Here is a 21,301-nt window from a genome sequence, read left to right as displayed (position 1 = left end):
TAGTGAAAGAATAACTTTCCCCAAGCTATGTCTACAAACAAATGCATCTTTTAAATAATAACAACCTGTGAGGCCCTGTCCGTGGGAAATTTCTCTTAGACTTTTTAGAACATTGAAAAGAACTCATGATCTTCATCTCCACACTCAGGACATTCAGGGAGCTTGGGTGAAAAGCATTCAATCTTTTCCAGCTTCTACCACTGGGTTATGAAACAGACTATTACATACACATACGTCTCCTTGGCTTTAGTAGACTAGTCTTTGGTTATCTGTCTTAGTGAGGTCATAAACATGCTGATCCTAGTGTTCTACAGAAAAGGAATGAAGAAAAGAGAAGAAATGACTCAGGAAGGATATATAATCTAACAAAGGACCAGTTAAATACTGTGTACACATACACATTACATGTCAAGTCCATTGGAATCCACAAATTAATAGCAGCATCCACTTTCTAAGCACTCACCTTGCAACAAGCTCCATATCCTGGCACTTTCCTACAGTGACTTGTTTAATCCTCATAACAACTCTGCATGATGTGCATTATATACACAAGGAAACTAAGCCTCCTTAAGATAAGTACTCCAAGATCAGATGAGTTCCAAGCCCATGTGCCCCAAGCACAGCACTCCTTGTAGAATCTCCCTCTACTTTCCCCCTCAGGTATATATCAGCTGAGTTGGTGATATGGCTCCCCTTCAGGACTTGGCCTATCTATTAGGCAGTTGGCTGTCTGGGGCAAAGACTCATCTTATTCACCCTATATCCCCAATGCCTGAAATGAAATCATTGCTCTCTAGTTATTGATTGCACAATTTGAACCAAAGTGTGAAAAAAAACCCATAACGAATGTGAACACTAACAGAAATTACTACTTGACCAGACTCAAGTGATACCTTTGTGTAGGATGTCACCAAAGTAAAAGGGACCCACCTTGCTCCGTCTATAAGACAGAATGGGCTTGCAGTCTGGCACTCAGGCCTTCTTCTAACCGTCGGGTGAGTGGGAAGACCTCCCACGCCCATCTCTGAGCTGTTGCTGGGACCTTTGAAAGTAACTGAGGGTCTGGGACAACTGTGAACCCAGGACAGGAAATGCCAGAGTTCTCCCACCTCTTTCCCACCAAGGAGAGTGAAGACAGTGAGTGGGCAGAGCCCATATGGCAGCAAGGGTGCAGAGCTGCTAGGGGGTCAGAGGAAGTGACTGCAAAAGGCAGAAGAAGGCATCTCCACCCTGAGCCCACTCTGGTGGCCCAGAAGTCTACCTGCTCCTGAGCCTTGCTGGTCCCTGTGGCCATCAGCCCTGTTCTGTCTGCAGGCAAGTCTGGCCCTTCAGAAAGCCCCATCCACCCCAGGTTGGTCTGAGCACCCGAGACAGACCGCAGACCTATTAAACTGCATCCAGAGCAAGAATACCTCAACACACTAGGTTGTTTTTTCTTTATTTTTTTTTTTTTAACTTGGGGAGGGTGGAGCGGTGGATAGGAAATGGCTTTGCCCTCTATCCAAATCTGAGGCAACCCACCACTATGAGCTCTGAGAAACAGCAGTTTTGTTTTGGAAACTGGCACCCAGGGCAGGCTTGCTCCTGGAAATGAATTTGGTTCTCCCCTCAGCTGCAGTGCTCTACTTCCAGCCTCACTGCCAACACCCCCTTCCAGCTGCCCCTCTCAAAGGCACCATTGTGCCTGCCTGGCACAGCAACAGAGGAGGGCTGAAGAGGAAGCAAACATTTTCTGCCCATGGGATGTTCTTAAGCAGGTTGTGTGTACATGGCTTCAATGCTGCATTCCTGGAGCCCACACAGACCCGCCAAAACACCATCGTCCCCGTCACAGATGGCAGGCACTTTCCAGTCTAACTGGCCCGCCACCGCTCCCTGTCAGAGAAGGCAGGGCAGGCAGCTAGATGGACACGGGCAGCGAGAGGGGGACCATGATGCCACTTTTTCAGCACAGCATTGTAGCCTGCCAAAGCGAGGCTGAGCAGAGACTGAATCTCTGAACTGGAAAGGGATTTGGTCCCATGTACCACTCAACAGAAAGATTCATTCTGGCACATTCTGATAAGTACACATCTAGCCTTTTCCTGAATACGCCAAGGAAAGGAAGCTTACTACTTTGCCAGAAAACTGTCCATTGCTGGGAATCTCTTTCAGAAAGTTTTCTTCCCAATGTTGAACAAGGATGTATGTCCCTTTCATTGCTATATCCTTCCCTTGTGAGCCCTCAGCACAGTTCTTGGAACAAAATAGGTGCACAATAAGTGTTTGTGGGATGCATGACTGAATTCCCCATCCTTTGGGCCTGTTCCACCCTCTGGGAGCACACAGAACATACCTTCCTGCTCCTCCACATGACTGCCGTTCATAGGGGTGCAATCTGTCTTCCATGTCCTCTCCTATTGATCTTCACTGAGCTAAATATCCCCAGTTCCTTTCATGGCTCGATGTATAAATCCCTGACTATCTTGACCCGTCTTCTCGTGATAGAGTCCATTTTTTCCAATCTCCTTAAAATGAAGAATCAAATCCCTTATATTTTATATAGCCTTATATCCCAAAAGTAGTCTCATAGGTAACAAAGCATGAAATTAACAAGCCTCAGGTACATGCTCCATAAGCTAGGCTGTCTTTTTGATCTCGTCATTTGCATCTTCTGCAGGAAACCTGTAGGTTCATGAAGCCCACCACAAACCTGATTAAAATGGGAAACCTCACTGAGTGAGTGTTTCCTCATCTGTAAAAAAAAAAAAGATACAAATACCAACCTTGCAGGGCTCTAAGGATTAGACATAAAATATATGAAGTGCCTGGTTCATAAGAGTTACTCAATAAATGATAATCTATTATCACATAACATGTATATATTAGTATCTAACTGCCCACAACAGACATTAGGTTCTAAAATGAATAAAATAAATAAATAAAAATAAAATCAAACAGTCCCTCTGATTGCAGGGGAAGCCACTCCAGCTACATGCCAGGCCAAATTTTTTTAATATAGATATTACTAGACTGTCTTTCTAGTAATGTTGTCACTACTCATCAACACCACTCAATTTCTTTCCTTTTCTTCTCTCAGGATCCACATCATATGATGGACACTAAAAACATTCTCTCTAGTTCTTCTCTAGGGGAAAAAGACAGCATTGTTGCCCTGACTGCTTTTCTTTCACTCTCAATAAATTTCTCTGTTCTGGCCATAGGCCCAGATATCTACTGCATTCTCAGTGGTGTGCTGAGGCCAGCTTGCCTACTGGCACATCTCTTCTTAGCTCTGCCTTTAGGGATGTCATGTTGGTACCTTCAAACTGGCCACTGTGGGAGAATTTACACCATGGAACACCACAATCACAGCTGTTTTTCAATCCTGGAGATCCTGTTAAACATTTAGCAGCATACCACTGCCTCTAGCACTGACCTGCTAGAGGTCCCTTGAGGACCCATTTCCACTCCTTCCCCAGGGTCTAGCACTGAGTAAGTAGGGCCCCATCCTTCTTGTCTTCTGTCTCTTAACTCTCTCACATACATCGTGTGCCGTGTGTCCTATTCTTACTACTAGCTGTTAGATATAGGTTTCCCTTAGCTGGGATCAGAGGACTACTTCTTGAAGTCTTGGATTAACCTTCCATATTTCTCCCGAATATGAATACTCAATCCACTTTCATTGGTCAATATATTCATCCTGGGAAGTTATAGAAACTCATCTAGAAGGAAAGACTCTGCCAGGTTTCTTTAACACCTTGGCTTTCATTTGGGGATCTCTCCACAAATGAATTCTTCCAGTTTAAAAAAGTTATATTGGACTTCGGAAATGGGTGATACACGCCAGAACTGTGGAGAACACAGAGCCATGTAGCATATGGTCCTTTCCCTCTGAGAGCTTAAAATCTCCTGGGGACAGGTACATATGCATGATGCATGGCAGAATATATATTCAATATACAACAGGAAAAGCAAGGAAAATTCAGAGAAGGGGAAGATCAATTTCTATCTAGAGCAGTTTCCTCTATAGGGAAGGCCTCATAGTGGAGTTAGTTTTTGAGCAGAAAGGGCAGGATTTTAACAGGCATAAAAGAGCTTCATGGCAGTTCAAACAGTGAGTACAACAGAAAAAGCAAGTAGGCCCAACTCTGTGACCTACATATGTGGCCCTAGTTAAGCCCTAGCTCTTGCAAGAGACAGCTGTGTGATCTAGGAAAGTTACTTACCAACTCTAGGGCTAATTGCTCTCATCATGGTGATAAGATATTAACAAACTGAATGTTCCATCCGGCTTTGCCATTCTAAGATTCTGTGCTTTGGCCCTCTTTCAGCTGCTAAAATTCATCTTTACAAAGTCACTCCTGACCCCTTAGCTGCCAGACTAGAGGACCAAAGGTCTGATTCCAGATCTGCTCACTCTTGATTAGCTATGTGACATCGGACCATTCCTTTTACCCCCTTAACCTCCCTTTTTCTCATCTATAAAATGAGGTAATTAGACTGAATGATCTTTCAAGACACTTCAGATCTTTGATTCCATGAGAACACAGATGCAGAGACAAGAGAGAGAAAGAGGTCCTTTCATGGCATTTGTAGAGACTTGGACGAAGAGTACAGAAAGGGTGCTAGGGTGTCCTCAAGGATATCCTACCACTAAGGGACCGTGATAATGGGTCCAGACAAGGAGTGTCATCCACTGACTGTGCTGTGCTAAGTCGCTTCAGCCGTGTCCGACTCTGCCACCCTATGGACTGTGGCCCGCCAGGCTCCTCTGTCCATGGGATTCTCCAAGCAAGAATACTGGAGTGGGTTGCCATGCCCTCCTCTACCCACTGATCAAGAACTCTACAACGAAAGATTCAGGCTGACAACACCTAAACCCACTAACCAACACGAACATCACCAAAAAATGAGACGAGCAAATTATGTGCCTGTTAATGAGATGCAATAGTAGATACACTGATAGAGTAGTCTTGCTAAAACGTCCATCCTGAATTTGATCAGCCCTGCCGATAGGCTGGAATATGTTTAAAAGATACCCCAGAGGTGCAATAAGCAAAATCCAATATCTGGAAACGCTACATAGCCTTCTGTCTCAAAGAGTGGTCCACCACCCCCAGCATCATTTTCAGCAGTCTCAGGCCGCCTCAGACGTCCTGAATCGAAATCTGCATTTAAATCATCCTGAAGTGATTTGTATGCACGTTGAAGTTTGAGAAGCACTGCTCTATGAGACAAATGACCCTTTTCCCCCCATAAATATTACAAGGCAAGAAGAAAAAAAAAAAAAAGAACAAGGAATTTATAGATCAGAAGAAACCTAAAAGACATACCAGCCAAGTTCAACCTGTAGACCTTTCAGACAAACCAGTTATTTTTTTAAATGAGACTCTTGAGGAAATTTGAACAACTACTGGATATTTATCAGTATTAAAGAATTATTGTTACATTTTAAAAGTGGTCAGAGAATTGGGGTAATTCCTTTTTAAGAGTCTTATCATTTAAAGATACATAAAGAATCTGCCTGCAATGCAGGAGAGACCCGGGTTCAATCCCTGGGTCAGGAAGATCCCTTGGAGAAGGGAATAGCAACCTACTCCAGTATTCTTGCCTGGAGAATTCCATGGACAGAGGAGCCTGACAGGCCACAGTCCATGGGGTCTCAAAGAGTTGGACATGACTGAGCAGTTTACTTTTAGACGTATTTGTAGATGAAATGATAGAATATCAGAGATTTGCTATAAAATAACAGTTCAACATGGCGGTGGGGAAAATGAACTGAGTTAGAGTTCAAACAAGATTAGCCATGAGTTGCTAACTGCTGAAGCTGAGATTTGGGATTCATGGGATTTATGCTTTATTGTCCTGTATATTTGAAAATATCCCTAATAAAAATCTGTTTGTTTTCTTTAAAGTCCAAGAAGGAGTCATCAAAGATGAGAAAGTCCATCAAGAGAAGGCAGTGGCAGGGGAACCCAAGACAGAAAATGTCAAGCAGAAAGGGGACAAATGCCCCCAGAGCCAGGGCGGGTGGGGGTTGTTCCACCTCACAATCCGCCTGGAAGAGGTCTTTCCAGACAGCAGACACTGCCAGATGGCAGGGAGGATGAACCCAAACAATCTGAGTTCTGAACTGGAGAAAATCAGTGCTATCGGTGGCACCTTGAATCGAGGTTAGAAGACGAGAGAATTTCCTAGTTGCTAAAAACTGAAACAGGTCATCAAATAAATTATGGGATCTCCTTCTCTAAGGACCTTCAAAAATAAGATCCACAAGGCTAAAATGGAGGCGGCCTCATTCCCCATCCGCCGCCTTTTTCAGGTCACCGAGGCCGCCAGGCACCCGGGGCGCGGAAAAGCCCACAGCCCGGGCAGGGAAGCACCGCTGCCCTCTCTCACGTCCTCGGCTCTGTCCCTCTCAGGCAGCACGGCCAACTTGGCAGGTCCTAGCTCTGCCCATAATTATGAGGATTTTAGGAATCGCCGAGATGGGTGGAACGGGGTGGGGGGATGGGAATGAATAGGACTATCCACTGACTCTCCACCATCCCTCGGCTCAGAAACTAGAACTTCAGATTGTCTTCGCCGGGGTCACGAAGGTTGAACTCGCCGCCGACAGCTGCGGGCCGGCACAGGAGGGCCTGGAGCAGGCGGGTGCGGGCGGCTCCGGGCCCGCGCTCCGGCAGATTCCTGAACGTCTTCCAGGCGGCCAGGAGCCGGGCTGGGCCGGGATGTAACCACCCACCCCACGCGCCGGCAGCGCCGCTGCCTCAGACCCGCGTCCGGCACCTCACCGCCCTCGCCGGCTGGGAGCACGGCTCCGGACGTGTGCGTGCATGCTGCCGGGGGGCTGGGGACAAGAACTGTCTCTGTTTCAACCCATACCCGGCTATAACTACCTGGGTTTTACTGCACGCAGCCTCGACTCGGAGGCGAGCCTGCCAGCCCAGAGCTAGGTTAGGGATGGCCAATGGTGCGCGCAGGGACCGCCGCCCTCCTTGCACTCTCCCCAGGAGCCCCCCCCTCTCCCCTCCCCCGTGGGAGCAGGGGGAGGGGATCCCATGACGTCATGGAACTGCTGGAGGATTTAGCTCAGGAACCGCCGGGGCTGGGGGCTGTGTTCCATATAAACCTCCTGTGTACTTCTCTCCACGGCTCCATGTTTCCAAATCCAGCACGGCAGCTTTCCACCTTTCCGGAGCCCTAAGCAGCCCTGGGGTTCTGAAAGAAATCAGTGCATGGTGTCTAGGCCAAGAAGTGTGGAGAATAGGCATGCAGGTATGGTCTGGCAAGGCTCCCACTAGCATGAGTTGGGCCAAAAGGCCATTAAAATGCTTCCAGCAAGGCCTCAGATAGTGGGAGAATGATTTCAGGCTGAAAAATGCCTCATAGCACAGGTATTATTATTATTAACAGTAATAACAGTGCAGACAATTGTGGAATGCTACCGCCTTCCAGAGACTAATCAAGCCCTTTAAGTAGATGCGATTTCCCTACCCCCACCCCATCTTACAGATGACAGATTAAAGCTGGAAGAGTGAAGGAACCAACGAGGATCCAGGATCCTACAGCTGGCAAGTGACAGAGCCAAGATTTAAACCCATCTCTGTCTCCAAGCTCAGGCATGCTCCTTCCAAGACAAGGCAGTGCCTCTCAGTTTTCAAATAGGTGCATTCCGAAGGTGGGGTCATCTATAGCCAGCAGTCCCCAAGCTCCCCCCACCTCCTCCACTCTCCCCAGTCCACCTACGACTCAGTGAGATAGTGGGGGAGGGGACATCCTATCATAAAGCAAAGTGAGGACTGTTTGCGCTTCCAGAGAGGTTAACGGCTTACCAAGTTAATAACTAACACTCTTGAGCTTGTTAGGACTAGAGGTGGAGGGGACAGGGCACCCTTAAAACGGCAGTAGGGAAGAAAGGGGACATTGTGGAATACTAGGTGCCAATGACTGGGCTGTGCAACTAGTTTACTTAAAAAAAAAAAAAGAAACACAAAGCTGGCACAGAGGCAAGATATAATACTGATACCAACACTGGCATGCTGGGCACTGCTCTTAGTACTCTATGAGACAGAGTAGTGGTGGGAGATTTCAGTTATTCAAACAGCTACACGTTTAATTTTATGATAAGTCTAGCATCAGCAAAAGTCCCACGTTGCTGCACTGACTTTCATCTCCAAAGTAGAATCTGGCATCTGACTTGCCTAGGTTTACAACTGAGCTCTGCCAGCCTGTAGAGTGGAAGTTGTGTAGCCTTACACCAGCACCCTAACCTCTCTGAGACTCTGTCACTTGGCGGTAGCAATAGTACCTCCCTCATGGTGTTCATGTAAGCATCCCAAGAGAGTGTAAGCTCAGGACCAGTACAGGGCACAAGGAAGCTCTCATCAGATAGCTGCTAATATTATTATTATTATTACTTGTAGAAGGGAGGAGGGATTTTGGTCAACATTGATTAAATTGAGCTCATGCCGAAGTAACTACAACCAACAGAAAGAGTGACTGAGTGGTCTAGGAGGTGATAAAGGTGCAAAAATTCAGTGCTGGGCACCGGGTTGAACAAAGATAATTTCAGAGAGTTTGATGAAAAGTCTGACCCAGTGGGATTCTAGCCCAAATCCCTAAATAAGAATATGTGTTTAAAGGACAAAAGGATGAAAGACATCCCAAAGTAAATTTTTTAACAGTTCATTAATTCTTTCAGGAAGAAAACAGCAAAAAGTTTTTGATTAAAAAAAAAAAAGAATCACCATGACAGCAACAAGGAGGTCTGGGTTGAGTCCATGCTTTTGGAGGGTTGTACACATACTCATAGGGGCTTCGATGATGGCTCAGTGGTAAAGAATCTGCCTGCTATGCAGGAGACGCGAGTGTGATCTCTGGGTGGAGAAGATCCCCTGGAGAAGGGAATGGCAGTCCACTCCAGTATTCTTGCCTGGGAAATCCCATGGACAGAGGAGCCTGCCAGGCTACAGTCCATGGGTCACAAAAGTAGGACATGACTTAGTAACTAAACCACCACCATCAAACATACTCAGATAAGGTGTGAGTATGCACCCAAGTATGAATAAACAAAGGCAACTCCGACCTGCGATCCTGGCTTTGGGCAAGCTGAAGGCCAAGCAGAATCTTAGACAGTGTTTGAAGCAAAAAAGAACATGGAAAGCATACCTCATTAGGATTTTGCCATTCCAAGAGAGCTTTTTTATCTTTTCCAGAGGGAGAGAGAGTAGCTTTAATAAAAAAAATTGAAGAACGGATAATAAAGGTGGGTATCAGAGCCCAAGGTTGATCAATAGAGAACTGCTGACCTTGGAAAACATATACACATTTAAATCGAAGTTGCTGGACAAACCTACATAGATGTCCTTTGATGAACACTTTGACAAATCTACAGAGCAGAGTAGGTTCCAGCCAATGAGAGGCAAACAGACACATGTCCCAGTTTTTTAAAACTTATGGATACATTCTGGAAGGCACAGACTGACAAACTTTATCCCAACCCCTGGGAAAATTCTAGAATCAAGTATTAACCAAGTATTTGTTGCCCTTTACAGACGTTAATGGCTTTATGTGAGTTCTCTTATTCCTTTTCTGATAGAGGTCGTAAGGTGGTCATTTAGGAAATATTATTTGATCTCAGCACACTGTCTTATGTTTCAGTGGAAAGAGCACAAATTTGAGGTCTGCAGACTGGGATACTAGCCTAGCTTCACAATTATGAGTTGGGTGACCTTAACCTCTCTGGCCTCACTGGTGAAAGATAGGACGTGTTCTCTTAGGTCCCTGTCATCTCTAAGTTCCATGATTCCACACTGTAATGAAAAGTGGGCTAGGTGACGGTCGTACACAGAGGATGCATCCCTAATAAGGCAGCCATACCCCAAGGACCGTTTAATGTACAATATCTGGTATGTTAAACTGACCAAGGAAAGGGCTTGTTCCCTGTTTTGCCCATTATATACATGTATTAAAGACAGTCTCCAAATGATAGGAGAGCCATGGCATACGGTCACAGAATGAAGATTTAATATAAACTAGATGGACTGGAGGAGGCTTGGGCTGAAAACCAGATGAAATAAGTATAAAACCCTATGTCTAAATTATTTAAAATTACTTACACGAGTTCAGGATGAAGAAGAGCAGGCTGAGAAGTAGATGATGGAATAAGGATCTGAGTGCCTGAGATGACTTCCCATTCAAGGTGAAGTGATTCAGCCGTCATCTAGCTGCTCACAAAAGAACTAACGCAACTTTGATCTTACTTGACAATAAGGATAATGGTCATGGCGGACATACTGAGCCCATACACGGGCTCCCCACATTCTCATTTCTGGGGCATGATAGTATTGGAGGATTCCAGCCCCAGGAAGTACTGATGCCTTTGCCACCTGTGCCATCAGATCCTGCCATTGGTTGTGTTTTCAGTGCCAGGACCTTGTAGAGTAGGAGAGTAACAAACCATGGTGTGTGTAGATCAGAACAAGTCCGTAGGAGGGGCCAGAAGGTTGAGAGCACTCACCCAGAGAAGGCACAACTAGATGGTGGTGTGAGAGGGAGGAGAGAGAAAGGAGTGGGTAATACTGAGGCTCCAACTGCCTGCTATCAATCCATGTACTTCTATTTGTAAGTTGTGCGACTTGGGCAAGTTACTTAGCCACCTCTGTGTCCTGGTTTCCCCAAATGTAAAATGAGGGGTAATCTTAGTAACTAATTTATAAGATTATTATGAAGGTAATAACTGAGATGTGTATAAAAGCTTACTGGTCAATGGCAACATTTTAGTCATGTGCACAGTGATGAAGTGTACATATCATCATGTACCTGGTGGGCGCTCCCGTGGAGGAGGAAGGAGGCTCATTCTGACTTCAGAAGGGAGAAAAGGACCAATGGGTGGAAGCAAGAAGGAACAGAAGCATGTTCAACATTAAGACCTGTCAAATAATCAGAACTTCCTAATAAAGAAAGGAATTCCTGGTCACCAGAGAAGCCTACTCTATTCCATTTTGTAGCTGGAGAAACAAGTCATGGGGATGACAAGATACCATAAATTAGGAGCTGCAAAGAAATCAGGATGCCCGGATGAATGGCAACAAGCCCTACCTTGGCATTCCTCCTCTTTTGAGAAATCTCTGTAAGTTTTGATTTGTAGGTAACCTCAAAGAGAGATTTTTGTTGCATGCTTCTAATTTTTTCCTGCCTCATAATAAGCAAGATAAATAGGGTTTTGTAGTCCAGTTCCCCAACTTTGAATCCCTGCTCTGTTATTTATCAACTGTGCAATCTTGGACAACTTAGCTTACCTCTCTGGGTAGTGTTTTATTCTGTAAATGAAGTAAACTACCTCCAGTTCTGAGGAACAAGGATCAGAGCTAATATATGTCTTGCTGTGTTGCTGAGCATTACGCCGAGGTAGGCTGACTTCTATTAGATACCTGAGACAGACAGATTCAAGCCTTCTGGCCTTTTGTACCTGGCGGGATGCGGGTGATGGAGACTGGATAAAGAAACTCTGCTACATCAGCAAGCACATATGCCAAAATTGCACTTAAGATAGAGATACAGGAGACAGAAGAAGTCTGAAAGCCGGCCAAATCTTAAAGTCTTATACTTCTCACAAGAGGGATTAAATAAGAAGGGGTAAAATGAAACTTTCCTGTCATTTGTTGAGAATCTGCTGTGTTCGAATCTGGACTCCATGTTCCACCATATCTTCACTGTGGTGCAGAAGGGACAGGATTGATGATAATGAAGTTGGACTGGAGCACAGTTTGCAGTTGTCTTCTGAACCAGCCCTTCTAGATCTATAGATCAGTGGTCCCCAACATTTTTGGCACCAAGGACCGGTTTGGTGGAAGACAGTTTTTCCACAGAGGGAGGAGTGGCTTTAGGATGATTCAAGCACATTGCATTCATTGGACACTTTATTTCTGTTATTATTACATCAGCTCCACCTCAGATCATTAGGCATTAGATCCCAGAGGTTGGGGACCCCTGCTAGAGATGGTTTCTGAAGGTTGCACTGTACCCCCAGAGTTGACAAAGAATCACCACCCTCATCTCATTGCAGTGGATAAAGCATTAGACCTGAGCAACTTTAGCCAAGATTCAGCTTCTGACAGAGACTGGCTGGTAGCTAAGGGCCTGTCACATTCTTGATGAGAGCCCCCACCACATTCACCACACCTGAGTTGGGATACAATGAGGACACTAACAGATGACCTTTTTTCTCTGTCCCCCAGTGTGACGGGGTTGGGGTGGACCTGAGCAGCATCTTCCTCGAAGGCATTGCTATTCTCAACATTCCCAGCATGTATGGTGGCACCAATCTCTGGGGAGAAACCAAGAAGAACCGGGCTGTGATCCGGGAAAGCAGGAAGGTCATCACTGACCCCAAGGAACTGAAATTCTGTGTCCAAGGTAAGCCAGGCATGAGAAAAATCGTGCTAGGTCAGTGCCTCAGTGGGAGCCATTTTCAGTGGGTCTGTCAGCAAACTGTGTTAGGATCTACAGCAGGCTCGAGAAGGTTCTGCAGCCTTACAAGAACCCAGCAATACACTGACTCATCCCTGGTGCGTCATCATTTATAACCTAATTGAGAAGAGAAAATATACAGTAAGGGATCCCTAAATGGCAGTCAGTAATCAAACCTTGCGTTTGAAACTCCATGAGGTTAGAAGCCAAATGCTACTTGTGTCAGGATTATCAGTCCTTTAGTAACTAAATCCAGTAGTCAGTTCTCAACCTGGATCTCGCTTCATCTGTCAGCAGCATTTGACCCTAACTGATCACTTCTTCCAGGACTCCACACCTTCCTCATTTCCCTCCTTCCCACTGGTGACTTCTCGTTAGTCTCTTTTGCTGATTCCTTGTTTTCTCTCTAACCTGTTGATGCTGGAGGGTCCCTAGGCAGGGTCCTCAACCCTCTCCTCTGTCTGTCTGCTCTCACTCCGTTGATGACCTCATTGAGTAGTGAGACTTTATTTAAGTACCACGTGAGGGCGAGTGACTCAGCAAGTCCAAAACTGAACTCCAGCGTCCCTCCCCCAAACCTTCTCCACCCACAGCCTTCTCCATCTCAGTTGACGATAACTCCAACCTGCCCATTGCTTAAGCCAAAACACTTGGCAGCATCCTCGATTCCCTTTTATCTCACATTTCATATCCAACCCATCAGAAAATCTGTTAGCTCTACTTTTTAAAAACATCTAAGATTCACCCACTTCTCACCACTTCCTACCACCTTGGTCTGAGCCACCATCCTCTGTCCCCTGGGTTCCTGCACATCCTCCCAGCTGAATTCCCTGCTTTGTACACCCCACCCTCTACAGTCTGTTCTCACCACCTCATCAGAATGCCCATGGGCAAATATGTCTGACTGTGCCACTCTTCTCAAAATTCTGCAGTGGCTAAGATTAAAAGCTAAAGGTCTTCACGTGGCCTAGAGAACCGTAAATGATTTGGCCTCTCATTAGGTCTAGACATCTTCTTTTACTCCCCCACACTCCCTCTGCCTCTGCCACCCTGGCACCTTTAACATGGCAGGCCGCTTTCATGAGCTGACTCTTCTTTTTGCCTGGAACAACTTGGTAGTGTGCCTTAGAAGCCATCGGGTAGACCATCCTACCCACCAGGATACAGAACGCAGGTCTCTGAGAATGCCCCTAAAATTACTTTCAGCCCTACGCCTTACCAGCCATTTCCACGAATGCAGCGAATGGGACTTAAAGTTCCTGGCATCTCTGACTCCTCTGTGGATCGGACAAACAGGCCTCACTCATCCCCAGGGATCCCAAGTGGACTCGGTGACCAGGGGCTGGGGGAGAAGCCATATGTGAGGAGGGCTGTGGCAAAGACCCCCCAATGAGGAGGCAGGAGAATGGATTCAGATCCAAGTGCTGGCATTCACCTACTTCTTGGCACCTCAGGTTTCTTTTCTATAAACCCCACATCTGATGTAGAAGTTTTGATAACTGAATGGATGGGACTGACCATTGGTTTCTAAACCACACCTGTCTATAGAAAATGAAGTCCTGGGCCCCAGCCCAGATCTCCCTAATCAATCTCTGGGTTGGTTCCTGGGAATCTGGACCTCCCCAGACGATCTGATGGGCTGCCAGGTTTGCGAAACATTGACATAGACAAGTTTCCCGGAATCGGAGCCTGGGTTCTTTGATGTCCGAGGCTGTTAGTCCTAAGACTGGATGCAACCCCACCAGTAGGAGGAAACAAAACTTGGCTGACCATCCAAGAAAGTGGTTACTGGCTTATTTCAGACCTACTTGTTAGAGAGTCAGATTGTTATATTCCAAGGTCATCAAGGCGTCACCGTCACACCTGTTCTTTTTAAGAGAGAACTAGGGATTTTTTTTTTCTCTGCTGCCCTCTTAAGTCCCCTTTCCTTCACACAGTAAACTTTTCAATTTGTATAAATTATTAAACTGAGTAATGTGTTCCTCCTTCCTCCCTTGGCAGGGGAAGTTGTGGGTACTAGCAGAGGGTGGGGGAAGCACTGGAGGTTGTAGAAAGTTCCTGCAGACTTTCCCACCCTGGTGCTTTCATCCCAGCCCCCACTCTGGCATCTCAGCAGAACAGAGTCAGGGCAGGATCCCACCACCCGTATCAGGCAGGGACTCGGGGACACCGTTGCTGAGGGTGTGTTCTGGTTAGAACTCAAGGACAACTGTCAGTTCCTTACATGTCTTACCATTTATCTTCCCCTTCTTCAAGCAAGAATAATGTCTGCTGATCGCTCATGACCATCATGTACAGGAACTCTCTTCCTCAAATCCCCCTTTCTCACCCCAAGAATATGCTTTCAGAGCTAAAAATGAAGCTACTTCCTGTTCTTTAGATGAGGACTTGAGCTGATCAGAGCAGAGGCTAAGGAGGGAGCCTTGGCTTCTTAGCTTTGCAGAGAACCAACCAACAGTGAGCTCTCTTAAAGGGCCATAATCTCCTTTAAGATGAGATGTTAATGAGGAAAAGCTAAAGAGGTGACCCATTTTAGTGGAAAAGCATTGGCCTGGTAGTCAAGAATTCTGGGTTCTTGTACAGGTTCCCATAGCGCACAGGTTCCTTACAGAGCTGCAGAATTATGGCATGGCCAGGTTTTGGTCTAATGGATTCCTTGAACAGAATTATATGGCAGGTTTCTTTCTTCAGTGTGTTTTGTCTCACAGCTTACAGGCCAGTGGCTGAGAAGGTAGGGATCTCTCTCCCTGCATGTTCATCATTTGTTGGGATTTGTTACTCTTTGGCAATTTTACTGGGCTTGAGGGTCAGGGAAGAGACAGGAGAAATTAGTGGGAGGGAAAGGGTTTATCATAGGAAATGTTAAAGGAAATGACGACAGAAAAGGTTACTGTCAGATCTCATCATGGGTCAGTTTTTCTTCTAGGAAAAGCAATCCAAAAAAGATCAGTCAGGATTAACATGGAGACTTCCCTAGCGGTCCAGTGGTTAAGATTTTATGTTTCCAGTGCAGGGGTTTCAGGTTTGATCCCTGGTCAGGGAACTAAGATCACACATGCCAGGCAGTGCGGCCCCCCAAAAAATGTTTTTTAATTTAAAAAAAAAAAAAAAAGATTAGCATGGAATGAGTTCTATACAACCATTGGCTGATTAGAAAGCAAGAAGTGGTCCTGAGAAAAGCACCAAGCTTGAAGTTGAATGACCTGGGTTTAAATTTAGGCTTTATACTTTATAATCTTATAAACCTTGGAAAGTCACCCAACCTTTCTGAGTCTCAGCTTCCTCATCTGTAAAAATTGGCATAATAACATCTAGCTTGTTCTCATGATGGATGTCAGAGTACCTGGAACATAGTATAACCTCAAGCTGTAAGAAAATTTTCTCCTCACCTTTAATGCTGCTTTATATTGGTGCTAAAGCCAAATTTCTGATTTTGAAGTTCTTATCTCTAGCCTTGCCGCCTACCCACACTGTCACTAAGAAACAGCAGAGATCCTGCCAAACTCCAGCAGCCCCTTTGCCCTAGCACATTAAACTCATACTATCAATTGTACCCACAGCCTCTTTTCTAGACCTTTCAAGGATGGAGGCTAGATGATTTTAATTTTTGTATCCCCAGTGCCTGACCCAATGTAGTTAGTCAATACAAACAAACAAAAATAGTTGTTGAATAATTGAGCAGTCTACAGCATTCATTCTTTTTAGTTTTTGTAATACCAATAAGAATAGTAACAGATAGTATTTTGTAGTCAGTTTTGCATATATTGACTTAATCTAAGTCCTAACCAGAAACCCATGAGTAAGGGTACACCCACTGCCCACCATGTCACTGTTTCATAGTTGGGAAAAACAGAGGCCCAGAGAACTGGCAGGACTTATATAATTTATGTCTACTGGTTGCAGCAGAGCCAAGTCCATGATTCCTGGCCTGGCCCCAGGTGGTTAGTGTCCACCTAGAACATTTATTTGAGAACCTACTTTGTGTACTGCACAAGCCAGACCCTCAGGAAACAGGAAGTATTTATGATCCAGTCCAAACAAACACTTGGTTGAAATTCTGCTCCTCCTACAAGACCTACCCCAAGGGCCATCTGCTTCCTGGAGCCTATAGTGGTACCTCTGGAAGTGAATCTGGCCTCTGAATTCCTAGAGCACTTAATTTTGCCTTCTGTCTTGACAGTACACTGGTTATGGGTAGCCTTTTCTCATAGGCATGTGTATCCTCATCATATCTTTCTCTTGCCATTACCTGGAAAATAGGGAGCATGTGTTCTTCACCTTTGTGTCCTCTTCAAAGACCAACATCCTACCTGACCCATTTCTACAGAAATGCTTATCAGAAGGAGGGAGAAAGAGAGAAAGGAATCTTGCCTTTGGTCTATGAGCACAGTGGGCAGTAGATTCTGGAGCTGGACAGGAACACACCCTCAGTGAAAAATGTTGGAGAAAAACATATCTTATAAACTGTTCAATGCAGCTATTTGTGTAACTGAGAATTTCATTTTATGAAACCATTAGAAATGCACTTGGTAAGTAAGATATGCCTGAAAAAGTGAAAGTGAAGTCACTCAGTCATGTCCAACTCTTTGCAACCCCATGGTCTGTAGCCTACCAGACTCCTCCGTCCATGGGATTTTCCAAGCAAGAATACTGGAATGGGTTGCCATTTCCTTCTCCAGGGGATCTTCCCGACCCATAGCCTAGAGGACTTATAGCTGAGAGTCAGTGTAGAGTAAGAGCCTAACCATTTAACTAGAGGTTGAAAGACCCAGGCCTCCCCACCACCAGCCATGTGACAGTGGTTGAGTCATTGAACCTCTCCAAGCCTCCATGTCAACCCTTGCAAAATGGAACCTGTTATAATCTCTCTCCCTCAGCATAGCCACCTCGTTTTGAGGGTTAAATGAAATCGACCATTTAGAACACTTATCAGAAATGCCTGGAGCATGGTAAGCACTTGATCAATAGTGATCAGAAGAATTAAGTGATAAGTATTTAGTATGTAAGAAAATGACCAAATTTAGAATTTCACTCTCTTGATCTCTGCTTCAGGAATTTGGTCTAGAGCAACCCATAACTCTAACAAGGGTTACTTGTTGGCACCGTGCCTAATGTGTTTGACTGTTGCTGCCAGTGTGGGGGTTCCACCTGAGCAGGCTGTCTGCTGAAACAAGATAAGGGGAACAGCACCAAATCTTAAAGCACCAAGGGTGTGCACAGCACAAGATTATATCAGTCCCCATCAGGCTAGAGGCTAGGGAGTAAAGCCCTGGAAGCTCTGCCACTGCTTCTCTCTGGCAGCACCCTGGATGTGAATGCAGAGACTTCTACACATGTTCTCAGACTCTTCTCTGAGCTTCATATCTGTCCCCATCCAGCCTTCAGTCTGGAGACAGTAGCAGCCTTAAGGCTACGTCAGCCGCACCTGGCCCCTCTGGTTATTCGATATTAAGGTCACCTTCCCCTCAGTGATTTCTTAGTCAATCCCATTTGAACTGCCACCAGAGTGTCCTAGATGAGTTTTTAAGCAGTGAGAGCATAAATCTGCCCGGAGTCTCATTAGGTAATAACTTTTGCAATTCCTGGTAAAGACAGGGAGACAGACACCGTTGGTAGGATATACAGTTTGAGTCAGTTTCCCAGCAGCAGGGACAGGGTTTCTGTCATTTATTCAACACACACCTACGAAGCACCGACCAAATGCCAGGCACAGTGACGAGCAAAACCAGGCCTGATGTCTGCAGCCATTAGGGAGTGCGGGAGCCAGGCCTCAGTAAAACAGTCCCACTGATGGGCATATAATTAGAATCTGTCATAAGCGCTAAGAAGGAGTATGATGGCTACCCAGTACGCCAGTTGACCAGCCGGGTGTGGCTACAGATATGCCTCACTAGCCTGGTACTCAAACCAACTAGCAGGCACTCACATAGGCAGCCTCCTGGCAAAAGCATTTAGTCATCAAATGTGCCTCCCAGATGCCCAGGTCTTGCCTGGGAAGAGGAAAATCCGCCGCCTCACAGTCAGTTGACACCACTATGCAGGCACAGGTAGTTCAGTCTGCCCATAGATCTGTGCCCGCATAGATCTTCACTAGTTGTATGGGTCACACCCTGAATCCCAAAACAAGGGAAAGGGACCCCAACCAGACATCATATCCACCATCCCAGGTTGGGAGCCACAGTTCAGTGAGATAACAGGATAATCGTGAGCACATGAGTTCATTGCCTCTCGGGGCTCCCTCTTCCCTTGTATGAAACTAGAACAGAAAGTGGCCAGTTGGGTTCAAGAGCTGTCCAGGGCTGTAGGTTCCCAATTTTCGTATTTGGTGGAGACCTGACCAGAAAGACAGTCATAGTGAGCAGTCACCAGCCTCTTACCGCTCGTTCAAGTTGAAAAATAGAAATATTCCTGAAAAGCAGGCATTTTGCAGAGGTCTCTCTGGCCAAGGTCTCACCTCGCGGCTGAGACAGAGCAAGGAGAGTGACCCCCTAAGAGCCTGGGGATACTTAGATGTGCACTGGGATGTCCCTCAGTGCTGGGAAGTAACCATGGCAACATACTAGTCATTCCTTGTGACAGTGGCAGGCCTACAGAGTGACCCTGCTCTGCTTTCCACGGAAAATCAGCTTTGTCACTCAGTCCTTCAGGCACCCACATTGGCATCAACAAACCCCAAGGCATTCTCTTCCCCCTCTTTACACATCTTCCCTCCTCTCCTATAGCCCACTACCCACCCCCACGTTCCCTGCCTTGTTGATAGCATCACGTCCCCAAGGTAGGGACCCAGAGTCAAGCACTTCCCCTATGGTGACTCATGAAACTGTCCTGTAATAATTAACTCAGATGGTGTCTCTCCCACCCAACTGTGAGCTCACAGTTCTAGCTGTCATAGTTCCTTCTACATGCCTATGCCTGGCATGGTCTCTGAGACCTCGAAAGAGCTAATTAACATTGGTTGACCAGAAGCTCCCAGGGTCAGGAACACCTGGAGTGGTAAGATAGGGAATTGTGTTTGATGGGATGGAACATGTGTGTGTGTGTGATGCTCGTGAGCAGTGTTCCAGGGCCCCTGTGCTGGCATCAGCCCGTACAGGAGGCCAGGAGTTCCCCTCCCATCCTTACTGGTCCTTTCTCCGAGCACCTGTGTATTCCCAGCTGCCTCTATGTTGCACAGTCCCTCTGCTCCTGTCAAGGCTGCCTGCTGGACTCTGCGGGTTATCCAGGTGTGTTTTCACAGCTTCCAAATAAAAGCCACACAGCCTGATTCTCAGATGCCCGTAGAAGCTATAATGTTTCCTATGTAGTATTGAAATCCGAGAATCACAGCTCTCTTTAGAAATTTAGAGGTCCTTTCCTCTAGATAAGGAGAGTGAGAACCAGCAAGATGAAGTGGCTGGCTTGACCAAACCTGGATTGAAATGCCAGTCTTTTAGTTCACACAGGCCTGCTCTCTGTGCACTAGAGCAGAGGTTGGCAAATTTCTCCCATAAAGGACCACATAGTAACTATTAAAATAGTTAGGCCTTGTGGGCCATACCATCTCAGGTACAACGGCTTTCCTCCAACCACTTAGCATGAAAGTGATCATAGACAACACGCAGGCGAATGGGCATGGCTGGGTTCCAGTCCAACTTTATTTACACAAACAAGCAGCAGGCTGGGTCTGGCCCTCCAGCTGTGGTTTGCCCAGCCCTGCACTGGGACCTCGTGTGGTCCACAGCCAGCATCAAAGGCATCACCTGAGAGTGTCAGAATATAGGCCAGGCCTCCTAAAGCCAAATCTGCCCATCAGCAAGATCCCCTGGTGGTATATGCTTGCTCCAGATTGAGAAGTACTGCACTGGTGGGGCTGGCTGCCCCCGCTGAGAATGCCAAAAAGAAATTTCCAGATTAGAAAAAGTGAGGCCCAGGGAGGTTAATTGACCCGTCCAGGGTGACACAAGTTGGTGAACCTGGGACTGGAGCCCAAGTTGTAGTCTTTCAAACATAGAATTGCTTCCACACACACCAGAGAACCCATCCCATCCTCCCCATTTCTGCCTGTCCCTGACCCAACCCACATTTACTAGAAATTCTAGTGAAGCAATTCCTCATTCTTTCCCAGTTGACTTGTGAATCAAGAGAACTCTGCCTCTAGCTGTGTCTCCTCCCACCCACTCCCTGCCAAGACTGGGAGGGGCAGGGGAGGCAGAATTGGGCCTCCAGAGGCTGTTCCCCTTCTGCAGAGGGAAACTTGCTCACACAGGTTCAAGTTGGAGTTAAAACTCCAACTGAATTCCTGCCTTTGGAGATTTGCTGCTCAAAATAGAATGAAAGAATCTTTCATTTTTCACTTGCAGAAGAAAATTCTAGACCGGCTCTCTGGCAGGCCTAGACATTGTAGATTTTTCCCTCTTCTGCTTGCCCCATCTTGACCCACATACCAGCTTCTGTTCCCCTGTAGCAGCTTTAATACCTGGCAGCTCCTAAGACCCAACCCACAGCAAGACTCCATGCTGGCCACACGCTTTGCATAACCTATGTTTCTTGATCTGTGTCTAAGGCATGTGAGAAGTGCTTTATCTTCTTAATTAATCAATAAAAATGTATTGGGCTGTTATTTACTGAGCACATATTTACAGGCCAAGCTGTTGCCTGTTTAATTTCTTAATCCATTTAATGGCTGAGGCTAATGAGGTTAAGTGACTGTCCCAAGAATGAAGACAATACCCAATAGAACCAGATGCCAACCTGCCTTCAAGTACTGAATGCTCCAGATGCTGTAGAGGGTGTCAGCATGATGATGTGGACCTGACCTCCAATACTTCCCAATCTCATGTTAAAAATACATATAGAACCACCAAGT

At 46.1% G+C, this 21,301-nt stretch overlaps 1 protein-coding gene across 3 annotated transcripts in view; it reads left to right on the top strand.

Annotated features, from left to right (window-relative positions):
- The window catches only part of DGKG (diacylglycerol kinase gamma), a 210,478-nt gene that overhangs the window by 163,041 nt on the left and 26,136 nt on the right, over positions 1 to 21,301 (top strand). For all 3 annotated transcript variants that reach the window (XM_061166770.1, XM_061166768.1, XM_061166771.1), the window contains one exon: positions 12,225 to 12,402. In XM_061166770.1, the coding sequence (XP_061022753.1) occupies positions 12,225 to 12,402 (178 nt within the window). The remainder of the gene's footprint in view (positions 1 to 12,224; positions 12,403 to 21,301) is intronic.

This window comes from Dama dama, chromosome 19 (genome assembly GCF_033118175.1).
Source record: "Dama dama isolate Ldn47 chromosome 19, ASM3311817v1, whole genome shotgun sequence".
Classification (NCBI taxonomy): domain Eukaryota; kingdom Metazoa; phylum Chordata; class Mammalia; order Artiodactyla; family Cervidae; genus Dama; species Dama dama.
The sequence above is the reverse complement of the archived record's forward strand: the minus strand, read 5'-3'. Positions and strand labels throughout refer to the sequence as shown.